This window comes from Drosophila nasuta, chromosome 3 (genome assembly GCF_023558535.2).
Source record: "Drosophila nasuta strain 15112-1781.00 chromosome 3, ASM2355853v1, whole genome shotgun sequence".
Taxonomy (NCBI): domain Eukaryota; kingdom Metazoa; phylum Arthropoda; class Insecta; order Diptera; family Drosophilidae; genus Drosophila; species Drosophila nasuta.
The window spans coordinates 24,684,817-24,707,524 of record NC_083457.1 but is presented as its reverse complement, the minus strand read 5'-3'; the positions used below and the strand labels follow the sequence as shown (position 1 = coordinate 24,707,524).

The 22,708-nt window shown below is 41.1% G+C and overlaps 2 protein-coding genes across 3 annotated transcripts; both read right to left on the bottom strand.

Annotated features, from left to right (window-relative positions):
* Nucleotides 1-1,104: 1,104 nt before the first annotated feature.
* Nucleotides 1,105-10,938, bottom strand: LOC132793506 (tsukushi). Of its 2 annotated transcripts, none has more exons than XM_060803463.1 (7): nt 10,594-10,938; nt 4,401-4,590; nt 2,568-2,711; nt 2,198-2,408; nt 1,936-2,121; nt 1,680-1,835; nt 1,105-1,596 (listed from the first exon to the last, which is right to left on the bottom strand). In XM_060803463.1, the coding sequence occupies exons 2-7, from the start codon at nt 4,587-4,589 to the stop codon at nt 1,445-1,447; spliced, it is 1,038 nt and encodes a 345-aa protein (XP_060659446.1). In that variant the 5' UTR covers nt 4,590; nt 10,594-10,938; the 3' UTR covers nt 1,105-1,444. The 2 variants fall into 2 exon arrangements, with proteins under 2 accessions (XP_060659446.1, XP_060659445.1); XM_060803462.1 differs by having other exon boundaries at nt 1,106-1,596; nt 1,680-1,838; nt 10,594-10,937.
* A 1,389-nt stretch (nt 10,939-12,327) lies between these two features.
* On the bottom strand, nt 12,328-22,266 carry LOC132793505 (maternal protein tudor). The gene is given in 11 exon segments (XM_060803461.1): nt 12,328-15,304; nt 15,306-15,485; nt 15,487-16,526; nt 16,588-16,787; nt 16,846-17,077; nt 17,141-17,976; nt 18,044-19,152; nt 19,221-20,075; nt 20,137-20,703; nt 20,777-21,218; nt 21,666-22,266. Coding segments are annotated over 10 exon segments (7,806 nt in total). The 5' UTR covers nt 21,176-21,218; nt 21,666-22,266; the 3' UTR covers nt 12,328-12,916.
* Between the last annotated feature and the right edge of the window lie 442 nt (nt 22,267-22,708).

Genomic DNA, 22,708 nt, shown 5'->3' with positions numbered 1-22,708 from the left:
AATTTTGCATTATGCTCGCTTCAATTTCATTTCTGTTGTTTCCTTTTCACTTCTCTATTTCAATCTCGTTTTGCCGGCATTGACTCTGCACCGGCGCCTCAATAAATGCGAGAGAGAGAGAGAGAGCGTGTCAAAGGTGCGAACGTATGCAAAAGTAAAGAAGCAAATTCCGATAGCAGCTGCTGCTCTCTCACATGCTCTCTCAATATTTCCTAAGAGTGGAGGCTTTTTAAGAGAGAGCTTTTTGGTGGTTGATTAAACACTGCAAAAGCGTTCCGACTTGAACTTGTTGCATTTCAGGAGACACAAGAATTGCACCTGTAGAAGGTGTAGAAGAAGATAATTTGAAAATTTGATAAGCTTAGCAAAACAGGGTCATAAAATGAATTACGCTAGGCAGCATATAACACACTGCTCTTACATAATTTTCTTGAAAAAACCGCAAAAGAAATTTAATACTGATAATTAAATTATAAATTTAAGGTGCCAAAATGACTAAGTATTGATTTTATTTTTAGACCGTTTATCTTTTTTTACGAAATTTTTCTAATTATTATTGTATTACTTGTAAGAAACTTGAAATAAATTTTTAAAATTAGCATATTAATTCTAAAGCTGTTTACAATTCATATGGTATATTGTTATATTTCCAGAACACTTCATCTCAATTTAACCGCAATTGGGTTAAAATATCGAAGCAAAAATACGAAGGTGGAAACTAAAAACGAAGAATTCTACTGCTTATAACATATTGGTATTACAGCTAATAATACTGTAATATAACAGTTAACTGTTAACTACCAAGCCCAAAGTTATGCTATCATTTCTGCTTCTGCTACAAAACTATTGCATATGTTAAGGCGCCATTGGAAATAATATTAAAGACTGCTCAAAAGTATGCTATGAATTTTGTAAAACAAATTCGAATATTCTTAATAAAAATTTTAAAAAATGTTAAAAAATAAGTTTTATTTTAAACGTGTTAGCAAAATTGTTAAATAATTTTTATATATGTAAATATATTTTTGTCTCTAATGTAAGCCTGTTTTAAAATAATATAGAATTTGAAAAAAGAAAAGATAACATTGTTTTTAAATATTTATTTGATTTAGATTGTAATAGAATAAAAATGCTCGCATGTAGACATTGTTAACTAAGATTTGTATTTAAAATTATTGTCATCTTTGTAAATAATTTTTTGGATGGTTCGCTGACTTATGCTTAGGTAACTTATCGATTAGTTCAAGTTAAACTAACTAAAACTAGCACATATACTTGTAAGTAGTGCATGAGCAAGGCACTTCATATTTTTTGGTAATTATTTATGGCAATTCGGTAGGAAGTCAAGACTACAGCTAAGTGTTTAAGTAAAGCAAACTAAGGCTAGGCTAATAAATTAGTCAATGCTTATAAAACTAAGTGATAGTATGTGTTATGGTTATGATCAGGCAGTATCACAGTGCAGGGGTTGATCCTCCAGCCGATTATTTGTGGCATTGCGTGGCGAGATGACGAAATGCTTGCGATTCTGTGCCGCTTGGCTAAGGCGACGATTTCTGCGCTTCTTGCGCCATCTGTGGATGCAGTAGCAAAATACTATATAACAAAAAGTGGAGAGAAAGAGATAAATATAAAGTTATAGATAGATAGACAGATGTCAGATGCAGAGGGACGCTCACCTAGCAGCACGAGCAAACTGCCGCCAAAGCAGCCGGCGGCAAATAGCCAAAAGCCGCGCGTCTCGGCCAACTCCGCGCTGGTCAGGCAACTGTGGAATGTCGGCGAGTCCACGGTGCGATTGTAGTTCAGTGGACACGCGTTGCTGTCTAGCGCCTCTGCTGAAATATAGAAAAAAAAGCAAGAACCGTATTGGTCATGTGCCAAAATTAGCGAGAAAAGATGCTCAGCAGCTGCAACAGGCAGCAGGCAACTTACCCATGCAAACGGGCACAAATTGTGGACTGGCGCCCAATGTGCTGAGGTGATTGGTGACTTGTTGGCAGCTGCATGGACTGATCTGTGTTTTGGTCAGATCGATGACTCTTAAATGGCACAAATTGCCTAATTTGTTCATGTCGAAGTTGCTCAATGGATTCGACGAAGCATTCAGCTGCCACAGATCTACACAAATGGGAATATACGAATATGATCAGCAAAAGACTCTATAAAGATATTTCCGATGTTCGGAGACACTCACTTGGCAATATGCCCAGATCGGGTATATCGTGTAGCTCACAATTGGCCACATTCAGGTATTCGATTGGCGCCCTTATTGGCGTCTCCAGCAGTGCCAGATCTTGATGCAGCTCCCTCAGATCGTTGCTGTCCATGTAGAGATTGCGCAGCTTTGGCAGTTGAAACAGCTCCATGGGAATTGTGGTTAACCCATTATTCGATAGATCGACTTCCTGTCAGAGATAGATCAATGGATCAATGCACACACACACTTAGTTAGTTAGTTGCTTGCTCTAAACCGTAACAGATAATCGCAATTATGACTGCGACTACAATTTGCCAGCACGCCAATTAGACATTTGCGACATTTGAGTGCAGTCAGTGGTGCTTACCTGCAGTGCGGTGAGTGGTTCAAATGTGCCCGGCTCCACCGATAAAATCATATTCTCATACAGCATTAGAAACTTCACATCGGTGTAGCGCTGAAACGAGCCACTTCTCAGCTTCCTAATGCGATTGTACGATAAGTCCAGCACCTGTAAATGAATCGAACAATATTTAACTATGATTTGCAGTTTTTCTTCTTTGCGATTTTGTTGAGTCATAGTTGGGAAAATTGTCTGTTTATCAAATGATGTTTTTATTCATGAGGGGAAGAATTTTCTATCCCTTGGATATGAGTGCGAAAAACTTTTCTATCTCGACTAAATTTTACTTTTGTTGCATTATTGATTTTATAATTTCACTTAGAGAGTGGGTTTTAAGAAAATATAAATAACTTTCTATTTTCATGTCATTTATTGCTTATTTTCATAATACTTATGCGGTGAAAAGAAAAGTTTATTTATTGCTTCCGCAAGTACAAAACTAAAATACGTTGTTTTTAGCAAAAGAAAAGAATTATGGCCAATTTAGCAAAATAAATAGTAGTTAAGTAAAAAGTAAAAAGCACCAAAATTATTTTTTTTGTCTAAGTTTGCTATTTAAAGCAAGTTAAAAGGCTACAATCGAGTGTGCTCGACTTTGAGATACCCGCTACCTATGTTGAATAAAAATAAAACAGTACGGTGTTATACCTAAGATATACCGAGTTAATATACCGATTTAAAATACCAAATCAATATACCAAAAAAATAATGTAACGGATCAAATGCTATGTTCTTGGTATATTGATATAGTACCATTAAAAAATACCATAGATTGCAAAATATACTAGATTGTCAACCAAAGCAACAAAATCCCATTTTCCACCATACAAAACCATTTCTTACATAACTTATACAATTTTTATCTGATCACAAGCAAATTTGCACGATCTCGTGATTTAGGTTAAAAATTAAGAGTATGGATAACGGGTCTAAAAACTTTATAACACATTAATAATAAATATAAAATGTAAGCTATAAACTTATTTATTGGCATGTCTCATGCATTGCACTAAGACAGGAAATGGGTGAGTCTCATTTTTATAGAATGTAGAAAACATAGATTACTTCAACAACCAATGACGTATGTTAGGGAATTTCTATTTCAGCTAACAAACAAACTTATTTTATCGAATTGCTATTGCTCTATATTCTTGTGCTTAAGGAAATAATAATATATAAGCAATACCCAAAATGCAATTTAGCTTACATTAAATTAAATTGCTTGCATTTGCCAATTCTAATGTATATATAAATTTTAAAATGAATTAAGCTCTAACTGTAAGAACTAATTAATTTGTTTGCGAACAGTTGAATTGAATAAATTTTAATTGTTGCCAAAGACAAGTCAGTTAATTCACTATATTCCTTGGCAATTCTTCGACACATTCTCAAATGTTCGTTGAATTGAGAATTTTGTGCGGTTTAGTTCTCAGCAATTCTTAATTTGTCTGCCAAATAACATATATGTACATATATACCCATTCACTGAACAATGCTGCCCAATGGGCTTTGGGGTCGACGCACATGCATAACAAATACATATATTTATGTCGGGCAACAAGTCAACTTCTTTATGCTTTAATTAAGCTCAATTGAGGTTGACTTTCGCATGTGTTTCAGGGGTTGTTGTGAGTGAGCTGGCAGACATCAGCAATAGCAAGTACATTCCGACTGGGGTCTGGGATATGAGACAAGAGAATTAGCTACGGGTCATGTGATTTTTATTGGCTCAAATTGACCCAAACACCCCAAAAAGGTCTCTTTAATCAGCTGCATAATTTATGATTGTTTACTCACCTCAACGGAGCTCTTAAGGTTCTGTGGCACCTCCTTGAGGTCCATATCGTGGCAGCGTATACGCATCAGCTTCTCGATGCGACCATACGTACATCGACGGCCCTCATCCTGATTGACAAAGCCAAAGGCCAGCATCGCGTTCACAACGGATATGAAGACAATGTTTAGTAGCAGGCAACGCAGCTCCATGCTGAAAGCGAAAGAGAGAGAACAAGAGAAAGAGAGTGAGAAATGGAAAACAATCGACACAGTAGCCAGTGAAATCCCGTAAAACCCAGCTGATTCATCAGTCGCGAGTCGATAAATCTTTGACTTCGGCGTTAGTTTGTTTATTTGTGCAGCGCGCCTAAATGCAAAATAATAAATAAAACTAAATGTAGACACTGACCACTAGCACACTAGCCGCACCTGACCCCAAAAAAAACAATTAGTTTCGAATTAACAAATTACAAGATCATTGCCGCGCCATTGAGAGGATCAGTCCCCCGATCGGTTCGGGTCGGGTCATTGTTTTGGGTTTTTATTTTATTTCTGTTCAATGAAGCGCAGCAGCTGCTGGGGGCGGCAATCAGTGCGTGGGCGTGGCTGTGAATTGTATTAGTTGTGAACTACGGCTAAATTGTGGCCAACAATTGAATTGAAGCGCGCACACCATGGCGTATGCGTGATGCGCACGTTACGTATACGCCATGTCGCCGTAATGCCTTCACTCAGTGTCAAGGGGGCTCCGTTCGCATTGTGCGCCAATCAAGCTGAACTTGTCACACATAAACTGATAGACAAGAGATACCCTGCAAGATAGCTGGAATTGAGTGACAAATGTCAAAAGCTTTGTGTGATAAACTCATTGTGATGACAAGTTAAACAATAAGTACAAAACACTCGCCCTTCCAATGAAAACAATATTACAACTTGCAATTTATTTTTAGTATAAATTTGTCAACCACCTGCTAAAACAACAAAACCAGCTGACTCACTCACATCCGAATTAGAATAGTCTTAGGTGTTGCCATTTCTTTCTATTTTTTTTTTTTGGGGTTTTGCTTTCAACTTTTATCTTATCGATGTTACGCCTCACAAGTTTATATCTCTTGATACAACATCAAACAGAAACGCACAATAAATCATATATAGATACGAACTTTATGGCGATTCTTTTATTGCAAGTTGAAAACGTGTCAAAACCACACGAAACTCAAACAAAACGGTTTCGAGCATTTTTCGCAAAATTTTGATGAATGAAATCAGCAAAAACAGCTCGAATTGTTGTGAATGTGCTTTTGATAATCCGAGCTAATGCATTTTTCAAACACACATTCTGTTGTATTGATATCGAGCGAAAGGAAATGCAATTTTCACAGCCGCCAGTTTGATTTGTTTATGCTGCTGTCACGCCCCATTGAAGTGCAATTTGGTAAAGTGCAGCCAGAGGTCGATTCCACATTGTTCTCTGTGAGTTGCGTGATATCAACGCTTTTGTTTATGACTAACTTGTTATTATTATTTTATATAATTTCGCAAAATATCAGGTACGATAGGGAGGCGGAGGAGCGTAGTCACCTCCAAAGAAGGTTTCGCATAGTTGCGGCATTCGCGTCTCAAGTTCAGCTTTTTTCAACAAACAAACGCATCGAATTACCAAAAAGTATTTCTCAATTGCTTGCCACATACCCTGTAGCCTGCCATTGTTCGCAGGGTATACAAAGCGTAATCGTTTGTCCTATTTGATGAGAACTTATTGTGCGGCTGAATGATGTATGAGCCACCGACAACAATGGGTTCTTCGACATATCTAGTCTTGAGTGCCGCAATAAGTCATTTGCCAAGCCGTTTCAAGTCTGAACAATAATGCATGGCCTTAATGTCGCCCTATAACCGATAACACACAGAAAAAAAGAACGCCAACAAACTGCCAGCAAAGCAATCAATAATAAATGTGTAAATATATCGAGGAAAAGCAAAAAATAAAACGGATTCCCGCTTGGCCAATAAAAAATGGAAAAGTCGAAGCCATGGCAAAGTGATTCCATTTCCTGCGAGCACTTGTCAGACATTCTTCTTGGACTCTGCCCAGAAATTACTCTGCCCCAATTGACAAAGAGTTGAGGAATGTGCGCAGACAGTGGCGTAGATAAATGTGTGGACCTGGCTAGATAAGTTATCACGGTGTAGGAAATGAGAAAAGTGCTAGAAGTTCTAGTCTAATGGAAGCCAAAGTTATTAAAGATTTGTTGTATAGGTAAAAGATTGTAAAGAAGTGAGTAATAATGGGCAATAAATGCAAATGCAACAAAAATGGAAATTAATGATGAATGCTATTTTTTTGATATTCTGAATACAAACATTAGAGTAATAGTAAAGATATTCCTATAGTTAGGCTGAAGGTCTTAGTCACTCTGGCTCATCTTATCAATAATTATAATAATAATATTTCAAAACAATCTATAGAAATTAAGCTTGTATTAATTATGATGAATGTTGCAATGTCTCAGCTAATTACATTATTGTCAAGCTCAAAATAAAGATAATTGTGTTAATGTCAATTTTACTAATATATTTTTGTTTCAAGTAATCTCTAAGTAATGCATATAAAAACGCCTTTGAAAATCTTAACACAAAAATGCTAATACGAATTTCAATCTTAAAATATTTATTTATTTTTGGGGAAGTCAATGAAGAAGAGTTTCAACTATTCGATGTTAATATTAATGAAATAGCAATAAAGAGGAAATACTAATATTTTGTTTATACCAATATAAATACCAATAAAAAACTCTATTACCAAATCTAATATCAATAAAAAAGCATTTAACAAACTCTTCACTCAGGTACACCAACAATTACGACGCACTGTCTGTGTACCTCTGTCATTAGAGACGCCTGCCGAATCGGCGAAATAGAATTAAAAATAAGGAAACTGAAAAATAAGAGGGAAAAAGCATTGAAGTGATTTCCCCACACACACACACTCACGCACACACACACACACATCTCCACAGACAGCGACCGCAACAATGAGCTATGGCAATATGGGCTATAAATACTTACTTATATATGCCATATATTTGTTTCAAAATTTAATTTAAATTTTTTTTTGGTTCAACATTTAAAGCAGGAAAAGAACAACAATAGAGACAAGCGAGCAACTGCAAACTTATGGCACACACAGCAATTTTTTATTCATTTCGGCTTAATAACTTTTCACCCATTCTATTAGAGGAAAAATGAAAGATTGGGGTCGGGGTTGGGATTGGGATTGGCCAGATATAAAGATGAGATGGATGGGGAGGGGAGCGTGGCAACATGTTGTGGCGGGAGGAACATTTGTTCGATTTAAATTCAATAGAATTGGCAATAAAAAGGGCCAAACGGATGCCAAATGGATAGCTCAAGGGCCGTAAAAGAGTTCAGAGATAGCGCACACTTTACTTCTTCCCCTCGACGATGATGATGATGATGGCCTTATACGTTATGTAGGTGGCATTAAAATGAAATGAAAATCCAAATGAAAATGAAAATGAAACGAAAAATGGGGGAAAAGCCTCCATACGGATTTATGCTTTTTTCCACTTTGGCCGCATTTTGTGCCATATTTATTTATATATTAGGCTCAATCGAAAAGGCAAAAGCAAACCAAACAATGCTCGACAGTTCTCAAACAAAATGCAGATCTAACATATATGTAGATACGAAGAGATGGAGGTATACCATCGCTATCTATACACATTTTTGATGGGCGGGGTGAATGTGTCAGGCAATGGCTTACAGCCTGGCTAATGATAAATATGAAACCAAAAATTATTTATGTTTATAGGCAAACAGATGCTAAGCAAGCGATTATGGGATAAGAAACAAACGAACAACAAAAATACAACAAACCCAACAAAAAAAAAACATCTATAAAAAATGAAATTCTAAATACTATAAAATACTATAAAAAAAATATATAGAAACAGAAATGTAAAAATGAAAAAACTTTAAATTAGTTTCAAATATTTTAATAACATTCTAAACATTTGTGAATGGATTTATGTGCTCCGATGATTCCCCTTGTCACACTTTTGTGGGCGTCATGCGAATGTTCTATGTTCCACTCCTCGCCTCGCCCTCAACAGGTGTGTACAAACTGAGTGTGTGTGTGTGTGATGAATGTGCGTGTGTGTTTATGGAAGATTTATTTTGTATCTTTTTGCTGCTTCGTGTGATAAAGATTTATTTGTTTAGACTGCGAGTGTGTTGAAACACTGCGTGTATACGTGCAAGAGGCTTTTACTCAAGGGGGCATCACTGAGCCAGAGAAAACTCTACTGTCTTTAACTGTCACTGAATCTTATCGAGCGTGCGTCAAGTGCACAACACACAAACAAAGTTCTATGCTTTTTTATCAGACTCTGTCTGCTGGCAAGTGAAAAACAATGACGAAAACAACGCTTCAACTTGAAGTTAAGAGCCAACTGAAATTAATTGAATACAACAACAACAACAACAGCAGCAGCAGAAATATGGAAGCATGCAAGTTGTGTAGTATAATAAAAACGTTGCCCATTTATTTCAATTAAACGCAATCAAGAAAACATTCCCCCAGAGAGCAGCTGCCTCAGCAGAAAACACTCGTAGCTGACCATTGCACTAATTGAGGAACCCATCAGCAAAGACTAAGAATTAAATGTGTCATAAGCTCCGAATAAGCATTATACAAAACAGCCGGGAAAGATTTGTCTAAAAGCGAAAAAAAGGGGGGAAAGATAAAGGTGAAATACGAGATCTTCATATTAATCACTATGGAAGAAGTTTGGTGAAAAATTATTAACAGCATATTATATTTAATGTGGAGAAGATTCTGTGTTCATCTTGTATTAGATGATTAGAGTGTGTATAAAAAGGGATCCAGAGAAGTTTTTTGGTATTATAAATTTGTAATATTTATTTTAAGAAAATTTCCAGAAAATTAAAAAAATAATATTTGAAATATCACCAACAAAATCCGACATATTTTGAACCTTTAATTTTCTTATGTAAAAACGAAAAATAATCAAGAAAACAATATCTTACTTAAAATGTTTCCTAACATTGATTTTAGCAATACGAATTTTATGGTATTTTTAACTGCACATACACAAAATTTAAAAAATAACAAATTTAATTTATATTATCGGTCAGTAGAGATCTGCCATATTATGGACATTTGGGGCCAAAAAAATTCAAAAATTTAAATTTTTTTGCTTTTCAAATCATATTTCATATTTCTTGAAGATTACTTTGTCAACAATGTAATTATAAGTCACCAAAATTTAAAAATAACTTGCGAGATTATAAACCACATAAATAACAACAAACTAAGCTGAAACTAATCGGTTTCAAGAACTATAACATACATAACATACGTCAAATTATAATTTTGGCATTTCTTGCTAAAATCTAATAATCTACATTCAAAAGGAAATCACATTTTGCCATGATTCATGATATAGAAAAAATAAAAAAATCATGAACCACTTACTCAAGTGCCTTTTCCAACACGTACAATCGTCTTAGCTTGAACAGAATGTCATTAAAGAACAGAGTCATAGTAAGTATTATCTTAAAGCTAAGTAGTATATGGCTATGGCACACACAGCTATTCCAACAGTAATTGCGAGTATAAAGATTAAGAACCATTACACGATAAGGCAGGTGGCACCTCGAACTCTATGATAATGCGACGCTTTTACTTTAGCTCTACTTTACGCTTATTTAGTTAGAAGAAAATTATATTATCGTAAATAAAGTCTCAGCACATGTGAAGCTTCATTTTTACTCCAATTTAAATAAGAAAACTCATTTTTATATTATTTACGAAATATCGCTTAGTAGTTCAGGAAATGTCTGACCATTCCATTTATAAGTCTGTTTTCCACTTTCAGTTCCCAGCAATCGTGCCACACTTGCGACTTTTCGCTCAATTGAAATCAATTTAACTTTTTTATCTCATTCATTATGTTGTGAAGCGTAAAAGCTTCACTTGAGAGCAACGTAAATATGACGAACTAAATAAAACTGAAGAACATAAGAAACTCAGGGACGAAACACTAAAGCAATACTATTCGAGTATATTTCATAATCTTTGAGACTTGGCGATAACCTCTTCCAACGCTGATAACGTTTCGAAAACAAATGACTTTTCGTATGTATTTCTAAATGGTTTTCCTTTTACCTTAGGTGATCCAAGTTGTGTGGTATAATCCCATTTAATAAGCGTTGTGCTCAAGATGAAAAGGTAATCCTTAAACTCATTGATCGTATTCGATATTCTTGCGGGTTTCCGTTTAGTGGATTATCATTTTCTCAAATGCGAGTAGCACAGACACTGCACAAAATAAATCACAGGCACAAGTTTCCGTTGAATTTCAATTAACACGAATTTTCGCATCCAGCGACGGGTCTGGTCCGTTTCAGAATCGTACCGATCCGATCGACCAGCATATAGAACGTGAACGAGAACACGAGCAACAAACACCGGAACCGACCCGTTCAATTCAACCGCAGACTTGGAATTGAAGCAATCGCCGACGACAACGACAGCGACGGCGACGACGACGACGACGTCGCGACGAGCACTGCGATCGTTGTTCGGTTCGGTTGCCGAAATCACCGAAAAAATACTAAGCACAACAACGCTGATAAAGCAGCGACGATAATGCACTCGCGGAGGAATTGCGGGAGGGAACGAGGCAGAGGGTGATTTGGTTGAATGTGAAATTGAAAAACTCAAAGTGGAAAATTGAAAGAGAGAGTTTGCTTGCACTTTTCACGCACTCTCTCTCACTTTTTGTACTCGACTATCACCGTGTCCACTTTTCGCTCTCTTTGGGTTTTGTCTCGCCTTTCTGTCTGGCTATCCGTAATGATGTTGTACCAGCCTGCGATAATAATGGAAACTGATATACAGATGTGTGTGCGCTGGTCAGTTGCCCGGAATTGAATGAATCTGTCGTAGTGGTGTTTGCGCCTCTAATTTCGACAGCTTTATTAATAATCTCGATATTTGAACAGCTCAATTTCAATTCAATTAGCTGGCAAACGCTAAACAACAATTCATCGATCCAACTGATCGATGACGATGTCACCTAGCAGCATTTTTGTCTTTCAATCAAACTCTCACGACTTTCCAACTCCCCAAAAATCGGAATTCACCTCTTTCCCTTCATTACAACCAGCTGTGATAAGACCTGTGGAGCCAAAACTTTGAAGTGCCATTGCATAAGACATCATATTCTTATCAATAGTGTTCTCAATTCGTTGCAGAAGAACATATGTACATACGTCTTAGCCACCGCATTCTGAAATTCAATTACTCTCTCTGGGGGTAATTCCCGCAGACGTAAACGCTACCTGAAGGTAGGTACGCCTTCGTTCTGCGTTAAACTACAGGTAATTGAAACTCTCAATGTATTCGATTTTGATCGTTTTTTTTATTTATTTATATTTATTTTTTTGTTTGTTTACAACATGAAAAAGAAATGGTAGAAAAATATGATATCATGTTTTAAAGGTTTTTAATACACAAAACCCATTATTCCATTAGTTTTTAGTCTTTGCTTCAAATTTCTTTGCTTACTCATTTTTTTTTTTGATTTTCAAATTTTGATATTAGTAATTGAATGTAATATATAAAAATGAATGCAAATAAAAGTCATCAAGTTGAAAAAAAGTATTCAGAAATTAAAGAAGTACAAGTGTAGTAGAAGAAGAAGGAGTGAATTATAATGGTAATAAAACAAAAACATAATAATAATAAATTATCTCCTGCTCAACACTTTTAAACAAAATTGTTTGAGTAGGTTTTTGATTATGTAAAATTGCTTTAAATGTGTGATTGTGTGTGTGTGTGGTGTGTTTTATAATTGAGCAATTACTCATCCACTGCCTTTTTAATTAATTAACACTTTTCGTTAGTTTAGATTCGCATCTAAAATATTTCACAATTTTTTTTTGCTGCATTTCTTTCGATTGTTGATGCAGTTTTTTTTTTTAGTTTTTCGTTTTTTTTTGTTCGTTTTTCTTTTGTTTTTATAAATGTATTCGTTTTTTTTTTTATTTTATGTTTCATATTTTGTTTATCATTCAATTAATTTGATTAATTAATTACAAATTATAAAAAAGATAGGCTTTCATTTTGGTTTTCCATGAAAAATCAATGAAGCTTCTAGCTTTGCTGCAAAAAATTATATGAGCTTTTTCTCAATTTCTTGAAAGATGATGCAATCTTCCTTTCACTCTCGCATAAGTTTAACTTGTTCAACTAAATTAGGTAATACAACGGTTATTTTAGCCAAACTAATCACAATCTTTTTGCATTTCAATATTGCAAACAATTCTTGAGTGTGTGTATATGTGTATGTGTGTGGGGTATAAGGGATTGTGTTTGAGTGTGTGTGTGTGTGAATGCTCATAGCATTCACTTTAATCGTATGCCTCTCGATGGACATGTGACGGTTTCTCTTGAACGGATTTGTTTGGGGTACTCAAAAGATTCTCTAAGGCTTCTCCTGCAGTCGCAGCTTCTCGCTAATGTTCGTGTTCTGGTAGAAGAGACGCACCACGTGCGTGTCGCGCTCATCCTTTTTGGCCAGAATCTCCAACTGGAATGCCTCCGAGAAGTGCGTGTCAATGAACGCCCCCAATGCGGCCACATCGCACTTGGCAATCGTGGCTGCCTCTAGTTCGCAGTGCTTGCTGTAACGAGGCGCCTTGGCCAGATCCTCGGGCAGTTGACGGAACTGATCGGTAACCGCGTTGTTGCCGAAATCTATGAAGTGCACCTCGCACTTGCCATCCTCCAGTAGCTTGACAATCTCGGCACGATAGAACACCTCATCCTCGGGAAACTTGGCCACACAAAGAGCGCCTACCTGCAGCTCAGTGAACACCTCAAAGTTCTGCTCTGCATCCAGCATTTTGTCGGTCATTTGCTCCAGTGCTGGCACATCCTGATCCATCTGCACATAGAAGGACTTGGCATCGTCGAACTGCACCACAAGACAATTATGCAGCTCCACTTCCAGTGGCTTCTGCACACCGGCCACAGTGCTGGCCAACTCCTGGGCAAAGTCCTTGTAGTTGATGCTCAACTGAACGGTCTGCAGCTCGTTGTGGTTCTCCTTCAGCTCGCTGACAATCTCGTAGACCTCCCCAAAGTGCTGTTCCAGCAGTGCATTGAATGCCTCCTGCATTTGATCTGTCACCTGCTCGGGCATCTCGCTCAATTGACAATGTAAAGCCAGTGGCGTTATTTGCCAGATCTCCTCGGGCAAACTGTAGATCTGCGGGGTGACCAAAGTGTTGCCATAATCAATGAGGAACACCTCGAAGCCCTTGTCCTCGCCCAGCAACGTCTTGATGCTGCAGCGATAGTAGCAATCATCCTCCTGGGAGTAGCAAGCACCATTCACCTTCTCCTTGGGATCTTCGAGCTTTTTCAGCTCCTTTGCCTGGCTTTGCAGAGTCTTTACAATGTGATCCAGCTCAGCGGATCGCTTCTTGAGCTGCACATAGAAACTCTTGGGTGAATTGGCGTGCGAGATGATACACTTCTTATCTTCAGGCTTCGGTTTCTGCAGCTCTGCCTCCAACAGCTTCTGCAGCTGATCGTGTATATTGAGAGCATTTTTATCCATCGTCTTCAGCTTAACCACTGGCGGCTGAGCTGATTTGTTGACAAACTCCACAGCGACTTCGCCGCTGCAGCTGTCGATGAGGGCGTCCAGCGCCTCGCGTGATTCCTTGGGATACTTGATGAAATTGGCACACGATTCCAAGGAATGCTGTTCTGCCAAAGGCTTCAGCTGAGCCAGCTCGGTAGGCAACTCGAACAGTTTATCTACAAGCGCCTGATTACCGTAATCAATAAAGAGCACGCGATACTGCAGCGATTGCTTCGTTGGCAGCTGCTCCAAGATGCGTGCGCGATAGAACTCGTTGTCATCCGCGAATTGGGCCACATACAGCTCACCCACTTGAGCAATACCCTTGATGGGCTGCAGATTGGCCTGCTCGCCATTCAGCTGTTCGCTTGTGCTGTCTATGAGCGCATTGTTTGTCTCCAGCTGCAGATAGAAGTTCAGGGGGCTGTTCACATGTGTAACAATGGCCATAATATTGCTTGATCCAACCTCGCTTTCTACGCTTGCCTCTACAACAGGCTCCGGCGTGGGTTTGGGCTGCTTCTGTGTGCATAGCGGCAGCAATTGATCCAACACATTGTCTTCATCCAGCAGCAGATGTATGGTGATATGCTCCAATCCAGGTTTTAACAGCTGAGTGGTGAAAACTAATTCGCCTTCGCCTGTCAATTCGGCAAATTTGGCCTCTGCCTCTTTGGACCAGGCCACATAATCCTCTGGCAACTGCAGCGTGCATCTCTTTGATAGACTGGGCACCTTAGCAATCTCCTCTGAGAGCAGCAGACACTTGGCTGTGGTGGAAGTGTTTCCATAATCAATGAAACGCACTTCGTAGCGTGCATCGGGCAGCTGACGCAGCAGCTCCGCCCTGTAGAACAATCCGTCGTCATCGAAGAGCGCAGCCACAATGCTGCTCTTCTCAAAGCGTTGCAACGGCTGCAGCTGCTGCTCCGCATCGCCCAAATACAGCTCGATTAGTTCCAGCGCCTTTGAATCGCTCTCTAGTTGAATGTAAAAATCACTGATGCTGTTCACATGCGAGATATAACAGCTGCTGCCGCTAGCAACGTAATCCAGCTGCTTGGCATAGCCATCGGCAATGAGTTTCTTGGCCACATCAACGCCCTCGATGTAGAGATTAACATAGCTGGTAATCTGGCAGTCGCCGCGTGTCAAATATTCATAGTGCAAAATCTTCTCGTAGGAATCATTGAAGATGCCATTGGCTGCATCGGCCCAATCCCAATTTGCCATTCGGTGCAATGGGCAGTGCAAAAGGCAGACAGAAGGGATCCGTTGAGCACATGCTTTGTTTAATCTCCTTGGCATCGGAGACGCAATCCGTGTTGCCAAAATCAATAAACTGCAGCACCATCAGCTCCGCATCGATAATCTTGGCGCGATACCAGGACTTGTCCATGGAAGTACATGGAGATACAGTCGGCGCCGTTGACTACGTCCATGAGCTGAGGCAGTGAGGGCGAAACAATCTGCAGATTCTCCGTAAGACGCTTAAGTTTTGGTAGCGCATCCATGGGATGCACATAGAAGTGAGCTGGATTATCGCAGTGACTCAGTACAGCAGTCTCCATATCCTTGTAGGGATCTGGAACAGGCACAACAGGTGCAGCAACGACAGCTGGTGGAGGTGTCACTGCAACGGGTTCTTCAATAACTGGAGTTGGTACAGGAGCTGGTTGCGGTTCCTCTGGAGCCACAATAGCAGCTGACACTGGCGCAGCTACCACTGGCTTCTCTTCAGCCTTTGGTTTGGGCTCGACAGCTGGCGTTGGAGTCACGGGTTTCTCCACAACTGGCGCTGCTGGCGGCGCAACAGTTTCTGCTTGCTTGTTGCGCTGCTTCGGCTCTTTTGGTTCCTTTGGCTCTTGTGGCTGCTTCTTTGGCTTGGGCGAGCTGTTTGTCGAGTTCGATTTGCCGCCTTGTTTGCGTTGCTGCAGTTCTTCATCGTCATCGGTGGTCAGATCAACGCACTCAATGTACTCGTAGATGTGAGGCTTCTCCTTGTCCAATTGCTTGCGCATATAATCAATATCACGGCCAGCAATTAATTTCTCCGCCTTCAAAGTGTCCACAACGCTGTCTTTCCCATTGGCAAGCAATACGTCAGCAATGAGATGACTGCGACGCGTCTCAATAGGTTTCACTGTGACCACCTGCTCGTCCAACAGTTTCGACAAGCGGGTCTTGAGCTTCTCGTCGTTGTGAATGCGTCCAAATGGCAAATTAATCTCCACAGCATAGCAGCTGCGATTGACAAAGAACTTCTCCTCCAGCTGCTTGAGCTGTTCGCGTGGCAACTGCTCCATGTTGCCATAGTCCAAGTAGACAACATCAATGCGCGCTCCCTTGGCATCCTTGGCCACAATGCGTGCCCTATACCAATTGCCATCGGAGCTGAGTGCTGCACAGATTTGATCCTTCTCAAATTTGCGCAATTGTTTGCCTACAATCAAGAGTAACAATTAATCTCAAGGAAGGCTGATGGATTCTTCACACTTTCATACCCTTCTTGTTATAGAACTCATACATATCATCCAGCAGCTTTTTCATGTGAGTCTCCTCTACGCTGGGTTGCACAAAGATGCGATACGACTTTGCGGTGTAGACAACAAGTGCCTTAAAGCTGTTCACCAGCACCGGATAGCCGCAGACAAAGGCGCTGCGATCCTCCTTAAGCAGCGGCATCACAGGACGCAAATGAATACTGTAGTTACAAGGACAGTTTAATTTACATTCTTCATTCACAAAACAACTTGACTTACATGTTGTTCTCGCAGACATGTTTGATATTCAGCGCATATGATTTGCCCTCGTAGTGCTCCTTGAAAGGCTTGGCCAAATCCTTGTTGGACTTGACAAACTTGGCATCGTCGTAGCTGCACAAGAAGTTAACATCCTTATAGCACTCCAGCTGTATCTTAAAGTTGGTCATGTCTCTGATAGAAGTGAATTTTCCGCGTACCTGCTGGCCAGCCAAAAGACTAACACGCACCTCTGCAAAGAAAATGAAAGGTAAGTTTAACAACTTTAATAACTCATGGCATTTGTTGGACTCACGCTCTGCCACCTCGGTTAGGAATTGAGCATTAATCAGAGTGTCACGCAGCGAAGCGCCATTCACCAGCATCTTGACAATGTAGGTGCTATTGTTGTTCAACTGCTGTTTGGCGCTGAATTCGCACTCCACCTTGGCGTTAACTGGCACATATTTCTCCATGCGATCCACAATATACAAGTGATCATAGTTGGTCACCACTTTGTCAAAGCTGCAACGCTGAGCCAAGGAAGGCGGCTCAGAGAAACGCTGCTCGACCTGCCAAACATCCTCAGAGGTCACAGTCAGCACATTTCCCGTGTCCACGCAGAAGATGCGATACTTGCGCAACATGTGGTTGCATTGGATGACTGTGCCACGCAATATGGCATTATCCTTGCGCTGTCGCACCACCACACTGGAGTTGACCTTCAGCTGCAGCGGTTGATGTGGCTTCTGGCGATAGAACTGACGCATCTCGCGCAGCAGATTATCGTATTTGGACGCGAGGCTCTTTGGCACTACGTAGAATTGGAATGGCGACACCCACCAGGACAGACTGACTGCCTCCTTGGTGGGTGTTTTAATGTCATGCACCGCAAATGCCTTGTCCAATGGCACATATTTTTCCGGCTCAGGCATAGGCTTTGGCAATGTGGCTTCCACACTCGATGGAGCATCGCTCTCCACGCCACTGGAACGCTTCGAGCTGATTGCGCTGCCGTCCAGCGTGGACTTTTGACGTAGTGGCTTCTGCCCATAGCCTTGTGGTGCATTCTGAGAGCGTTGATTTGTCGCATTGCGTTGCGATTGCTGTTGATTTTGCTCCTTGCGTGGCGATTGATTGTTGCTAAAGCGACTGCAGAGAAAAAAAGTTTAGTAAATTTCATTCATCAATTAAAATGTAATTTCTCTACACTACTCACGTATTTTTGTTCGCCTCCTGTTTGCCATTCTGCAGACGCGGCGACTCCGTTCGATTGCGTCCATTCTGGCGATTGGCCTTACGTGGCGAGCTCATTCCGCTGGTGTAGCTGCTGGTGCTGCGCGTGTCGAAGCTCAAGTCCAAATGATTATCACGACTGCGTCTAACCAAATGTTCTGGCGGCGCATAGCGCTCACCACGCGGGTGTTGCTGTTGCTGCTGTTGTTGTTGTTGCGAACGCCTCGAGCCGCTCTGTTGTGATTGAGTATCCTTGGAACTGGTTGCCGAGGCAGAGCTATGCTTGTCCCAGTCATTGGCATTGATATTCACATTCTTACCGCGTGCCTGCTTCTGCATCTGCATGCGATCCTCACACTCCACGGTGGTTGAGTTGAGCACTTCGCCTTTCTGAAGCTGCTGAGGCACCACATCGGATGCTATTGACTCGGCCCGCGTCACATTCGCATTGAACTGTCCCTTCTCCAGCGACAGATACTGCTCAAAGGGCATGGACAGTTTGTAGAGTTTCTTCATGACATTCAGATTCTTAGCGAGCAGATTGACCACATTAACGCCATCGGGTTCAATGCGAAAGACACGCACACTAAACGTGCGTCGCCTGATGTTCGATTCCTCGGCGAGCATTTCGAACTGATCCGTTATCTTGTCCTTGCTCAGTTCACTGTTCTCGAAACCCTTCAGGCAGCACTTAATCGCCTGACGCGGCATCACCAGATGTTTCTCAGCAATGTTGCCAATCAAATGACGTTTCACATGCTGCTCATAGCCAAAGTCCACGTGACGTACAATGATTGTCGCATCATTCACACGCAGCAGCTCGGCTCTGTACCACTCTCGATCACATTTGACAACGCAAGGAGCACCCAGCACCAGTTGCTCGGGCACCTTTTGATTGGTATTGTAGTAGGCGAACATTTCATCCATCAACTGTTCGAATTGCTTAATATTGTTCACTTTCTGCACATAAAAGTTGCTCGGCGAATCAATGTATCGTATTTCGACGGCATCGTCGTCCTGCAGCTGATCCGCCTTGGCGTAAGCCTGGCGAGAGTTCTTCAGCTTCTTAAGCACATCCAGCATGCTGTTGCCCTGCAAACGGAAAACGATTTTAATTAGCGTTCTGGATGTTATATTAAAACAAGATGTGAGTTACTTACATTGTGCAGCAGCTGGCAGGTTTGCATGGAGCCAACGCTCTCGGCAGCCTGCACTGTCAGCTGGAAGTTGATGTACAAAGTTGAGTTCTTGAAGATGCGCTTCATGCTCTCATCGAGAGCACCCAGCTCCTTGGCGCCGGCCAGCGCAAAGCGGAAGGCAAATGGTTTAATCTTAAGCAGCTCCTGGGGTATCGTATACAGATCCGAGAGCGAGACCAACTCCGAGTTGCCATAATCGACATAGACAACACGATAGCGCTGTCCGTAGACAGCGCTGACTAAGACACGATAGCAATTACCATCCTCGGAGAAGCGTGCCACACAAGCGGTGCCCACTCCCGGATACTGGCTGAGACCCTGCAGCCGCATATGCTCGATCTGGCCCATCATGGCATTCAGATCGTTGCTGGCACTCTTCAATTGCACCCAAAACAAATGCGGGCCATTCTCCACGAAGCTCACATAGACATCGTAGGTTAAACCCACCGTCAGCATGGTGGTGCGAAAAGCCGGAATCAGCGGTTGCTGCTGAATCGCTGCCTTCTGGGCAGCTCCAGCTGCAGCTGCGGGTGTTGATGGCTGCGCAAGTGCATAACGTGCGGGCGCATAGCTTAGTGATGGCTGCTTGGGTATGTGTACCATCGGTGGCTGCATTGGGTTATTGAGACGCACATTGTAGTAAAGATTGAGTGGTCGGGGACTCGTCTTGGGCGTGAAGACATTGTGCGTGGGCAAGAGGCCCGACGTTGTATCGGAAGATTGAAAGTTATTGGCACGTTGTTGGTTGAATTGATGTGGTGCCGCGTAGGCGGGCTTCTGAGCATTCAACAGGTGACCAGCTGGCTGCACATTAGTCTGAAAAACACACGAATGAGTAAACAAAGATTTCTATATAGAATACTGTATCATTCATTACCAAATTCGCCAGCGGTGTTGGCTGAATCTGAGTGGGCAGCGGCTGTTGCTCCTGCTGTTGTTGCTTGGGTGGCGTATAATCGTTGACCGGCGTCGCTTTCAGCGGTCGCGGTGGCGTCGAGTTAAGCGTGCGATGCACATCCAAGCGTGCAGCAAGCGAGAAGCGTGCCGCAAGCTGCTCGCGTGCCACATCCGTTGGCGTTTTGGCGGCGCTGCCAGTGCCCGGTATATTGTTATTGTTGTACTCCACAATAGGAGACTGTGGCGATTGCACCTTCCACAGTTTCTTGCAGTGATCCATGATCAGATCATTGGCGATGGGTGCGCCAATTTGTTTCTGCTGCACCAGAAATTCGTTGAGCTCAAAGTCTTTCCAGCGTACGCTGGCAAACTTTTGGTCGCATATCGGTGTGGGGTCCACCTCGATGCTGACCACATGATTTACAATCAGCTGTCGCACCACATTCAGCTCGCTGTCATCCCATTCCGAGCAAATGCCGAGCACAATGTAGTGTGCGTTCAGAACTGGCACATTCAACAGCAGCTTTGGCTGTTTCGAGAAGAGCAGCTGGAATGCAATAACAATAAATATAATATCAGTGAGGGGAACATGATATGTATGGAATGTAGTAATTACTCACATCGAGACTGCTCACGTTACGCTTGTAGCCGTAATCGAGGAACTCAATCTCGACACGCATCTGGCTGCGATTGCTGCCATCGGTGGCAGAGCTGAGCACACGCGTTCGCATGTATTCCACATCGCCGGGTGCGGCGCCATTTGTCTGCTTCAGCACACAGACGGTGCCCGGGATGAGAAGCGCCTGTTGGCGTTCGTTTGACCAGCTCGGATCGATGGAAAAGAAGCTGGGCAGCAGTGTCTCGATGCGTTTGCTCACCAGGAACGCCGCATCCCGGTTTGCCTGGCCATAGATCTTGAGGTAAGGTCCCACATGATCCAGGTGCGTGATGTATAAATCAACGCTGGATGCGCCGACGCCGCTATTGTTCATTGGCGGCTTGCCGTTCATCATCAACATCAACTATGTATATAGTATGTATGATTTTTCTTTTGTATTATCGCTGCAAAATAAGTCAATCGAAAAAAATACATTAATATTAAGCGAGCCCAATTTCATATGCAAAACACACAAAAACAATGAATGCGTTGCGCTTCACTCGATGAATTGTCGCCTCAGAAATATAGACAGCGAACTCGAGTTTCGATTTCACTGCAATTTATACAAATACACGCATACAATTACAGTCACTTTTACTGAAATCTACATTTGCATGTATGTATATTGGACAACCGTTAATAGTTTCGCATCATTGCTGAAATTGCACGAGAAATAACTGTAAACATGGCCTGCTTCCTGCAATATTCTATGCGAGAGTGAGAGGGTGAATATGCCAACGTATTTCTTTCCGTTCGCCACACACGCACTCACACACACGCGTGTAATAATGTTAATGTGTTCTGTTCTTTAGCCTAAAAAGACAGTAATTAACAAATTCCAAACTACTTACGTTGTCGTCGTCGTTGTCCAAAGCTTAACTCGGAAAAACCGCTCGTGCCTCCGCACGCCCCTTGTGCATCAAATATCAAATATGTACCACACACACACACGCAGACAGTCGCCAAGCAGCGCAGCAGTCGAGCGCCAACGAAACCAATTGGTTATTTTGTTTGCTCTTCTTTCTGTTTTCTTCTGTTTTCTACAAATTCGGTTTTTTGTTTTTATGCTGATTCCTCCTCAGCTGGACTGCACTGGACGGCGGGCTGGCTTTGGCACACTTTATTATTGTATGTATGTATATGTGGTAGTATGTCAATCGAGCGTATTTTTCCCTCTACGGCTGTGATGGTTACTTTTGTGGATGTGTGTTTGTGTTTTTGTAGTCTTTAAGAGTGATTAGAAATCGTTGCGTTTCAGTCTTTTCGGTTTTTTGTTTGTTTTAGTCCTCCAAAGAAAGGCTTGCGTTGCAAGCGCAGCCTCAGTGTTAACGTTTTGTAGTTGTTGTTGTTATATCATAAAGCAATAGATCAATGTGAAAAGATTTTAATTCGAAAAATTACTTGCCCACCCAGTAACTCAGCCCGAGACAACGACGACACGACTAGAGCAATATCGTGACAGCAACCAGTGTGACCGCTCAATAACGGCAAAAATACCATTCGTCCCAAAAATTAATACCAATATGTACCACTGTCATTTATTAAAAACAAATTCATGTATAATTTTGTTTCTAGTGAAGTAACTTTATTATTATTCCGACTTATTATTGATTTTTCGAGCACTTTAAATTGGTTAAGAATTTCTAGAGAACCAAATGGTTTGAGGAGAGCGATTTTGTCTGCTAATTTTTTAACGACAATGTGTGGCATCTTTCTTTAAATTTCTAAAAATGATGGCCCTAGCTAAAATAATATAACCAAATATCCTTAAAAAAGCCGATTAATAATAATAAAAGATGAATCAAATTAGTTTTTAATTGAACGAATGGATTCTTATGTTAATTTAAATTTTCAAAATAGTCTTAAATAGTGAGATATGACATAATTTAAAGCT

What these genes read in the sequence shown, in the direction of transcription:
- LOC132793506 (XM_060803462.1), bottom strand. Translation starts at nt 4,589, where the DNA reads ATGGAGCTGCGTTGCCTGCTACTAAACATTGTCTTCATATCCGTTGTG. An exon ending in AACCACTCACCGCACTGCAG is followed by an intron (nt 2,409 to 2,567) that starts GTAAGCACCACT and finishes TATCTCTGACAG; the next exon opens with GAAGTCGATCTATCGAATAA. An exon ending in ATTTGTGCCCGTTTGCATGG is followed by an intron (nt 1,839 to 1,935) that starts GTAAGTTGCCTG and finishes TCTATATTTCAG; the next exon opens with CAGAGGCGCTAGACAGCAAC.